Source organism: Calypte anna, chromosome Z (assembly GCF_003957555.1).
Source record: "Calypte anna isolate BGI_N300 chromosome Z, bCalAnn1_v1.p, whole genome shotgun sequence".
Taxonomy (NCBI): Eukaryota; Metazoa; Chordata; class Aves; order Apodiformes; family Trochilidae; genus Calypte; species Calypte anna.
Window position 1 is genome coordinate 53,639,597 of NC_044274.1, and position 2,274 is coordinate 53,641,870.

The 2,274-nt window shown below is 61.5% G+C and overlaps 1 protein-coding gene across 1 annotated transcript; it reads left to right on the top strand.

The window, feature by feature from the left end:
• Nucleotides 1-219: 219 nt before the first annotated feature.
• Nucleotides 220-1,503, top strand: HTR1A (5-hydroxytryptamine receptor 1A). The gene has a single exon (XM_008503443.2). The coding sequence runs from the start codon at nucleotides 271-273 to the stop codon at nucleotides 1,486-1,488; it is 1,218 nt and encodes a 405-aa protein (XP_008501665.2). The 5' UTR covers nucleotides 220-270; the 3' UTR covers nucleotides 1,489-1,503.
• The last annotated feature ends 771 nt before the right edge of the window (nucleotides 1,504-2,274 follow it).

Below are 2,274 nucleotides of genomic sequence, written 5' to 3' on the forward strand. Positions count from 1 at the left end.
GCGAGAGGGCCGCCCCCGCCGCCCGGGGCTGCGCGCTGGGCAGAAGCGGCGAGGATGGGCGGGCACGGGGCGGCTCCGCCAGCCGCCGTCCTCCGAGCCTCAGCCGCCTCCCGCCGCGCTATATAGAGGAGGGAGGGGTGGCGGAGGGCGGCCGGGGGGTTGCCCGGTGTGGCCAAAGCACACAGGGCGGCGATGCCTCCTGCCAGGGGAGCACACAAGTGACCGGCGCCTCTTCCCATGTCCGTCTCCTGAAGAGACTCCCTGCCCAGCATGGATGTGGCCAACAATACTACCTCCCCAGAGCGCTCCCCCGAGGGGGCAGGCGGCCTGGGCTACCAGCTGCTCACCTCCGTGCTCCTGGGCACGCTCATCCTATGCGCCGTGAGCGGCAACGCCTGCGTGATCGCGGCCATCGCCCTGGAGCGCTCCCTGCAAACCGTGGCCAACTATCTCATCGGCTCGCTGGCCGTCACCGACCTCATGGTGTCCGTGCTGGTGCTGCCCATGGCGGCCCTCTACCAAGTGCTGAACAAGTGGACGCTGGGGCAAGTCACCTGCGACATCTTCATCTCGCTGGACGTGCTGTGCTGCACCTCTTCCATCCTGCACCTGTGCGCCATCGCCTTGGACAGGTATTGGGCCATCACGGACCCCATCGACTACGTTAACAAGCGGACTCCCCGGCGGGCCGCCGTCCTTATCAGTCTGACTTGGGTCATCGGCTTCCTGATATCCATCCCGCCCATGCTGGGATGGAGGACGCCTGAGGACCGCTCGGACCCCGATGCCTGCACCATCAGCAAGGACCACGGGTACACCATCTACTCCACCTTCGGCGCCTTCTACATTCCGCTCCTCCTCATGCTGGTGCTCTACGGCCGCATCTTCAAGGCGGCCCGTTTCAGAATCCGCAAGACCGTCAAGAAAGCGGAAAAGAAGAAAATCGCTGACACCTGTCTCACGCTTTCACCGTCCGCCCTGCAGAAGAAAAGCAACGGGGAACCTGGTAAGGGCTGGCGGCGGACTGTAGAACCCAAGTCTGCTGCCAGTGTCAACGGCGCGGTGCGGCAGGGCGAGGACGGGGCCGCCCTGGAGATCATCGAGGTTCAGCGCTGCAACAGCTCCTCCAAGACTCACCTGCCGCTGCCCAGCGAGGCGTGCTCTCCGCCGCCCTCTTCCTTCGAGAGACGCAACGAGAAGAACACAGAGGCTAAACGGAGGATGGCTTTGTCCCGGGAGAGGAAGACTGTTAAGACCCTAGGCATCATTATGGGCACCTTCATTCTCTGCTGGCTGCCGTTCTTCATCGTGGCGCTGGTCCTGCCCTTTTGTGACAGTAAGTGTTACATGCCTAAGTGGCTGGGGGCAGTTATCAACTGGCTGGGCTACTCCAACTCTCTCCTCAACCCCATCATCTATGCCTATTTCAACAAAGACTTCCAAAGTGCTTTCAAGAAAATTATCAAGTGCAAATTTTGCAGGCAGTGAAGCCTGCCGCTCCAGGACGGGGCAGTTTCCTGACACCCGCTGCATCCTCCTGGCCCCAGCCGCAATGTGTCCCCCGCCCACCCCGCTCTCCAACGCCGGCAGAAAGGCGGCGGGTTTCGGGGATCCCCTCCGCAGTGCGCCCAAGTCCTCCCTCCTCCGCCTGTCGGACAAGAGCCGCGGAACAAGGCAGGGCAGGGGCTGGGGCTGGACTGGGGCTGGGGCTAGGCTCCACCGGAGACTGCAGGGCGCCTGGCCCGGGAGAGCTCCGCGGTCGCCCCCATCTAGCCTTGGCCTCGCCCGGTCTTTGCTGCCGGTCGCCGGCGCTCCGACTCCCTCCCTCCCCTTCATCATTCTAAGTAGACTTAGGGTTTGCAGGTCGTTCCTTGTGATCGCTGTAAACCCCACTGAGTAGCATCTGCCTGAGTAGCATCGGTAAAAATATAACACCCTATGCAGAAAAACGAACGCCGTGTCGGCGGGTTTTCCTGGATTTGCTAGGAGGCGGCGAGAAGCTCAGAGCTCGACCTCGGTCAGGCAGTGAGAGTATGGAGGCTGAAGGCGACTCTCCGAAAGGACTAAGGGTCTTCAAGCTCGTCGCTTCCCAGGCTAGGAAGCCACCAAGTGGATTTTCTTCGGGGAAAAGCGAACGTGTTTTGTAGCCTTCCAAGGTACACCCGTCCTTGCGTTACGTGTGACTAATAGCTCTCTCTCGATGTTAGGACCTTCCAGTTTATCGGGCTTCCCTTCGTTAAAGCGCAGGGAGTTGATGGGGATTAAACTTCAACT

Excerpts from the sequence above, each read along its gene's own strand:
- HTR1A (XM_008503443.2), top strand. The coding sequence starts at position 271 with ATGGATGTGGCCAACAATACTACCTCCCCAGAGCGCTCCCCCGAGGGG.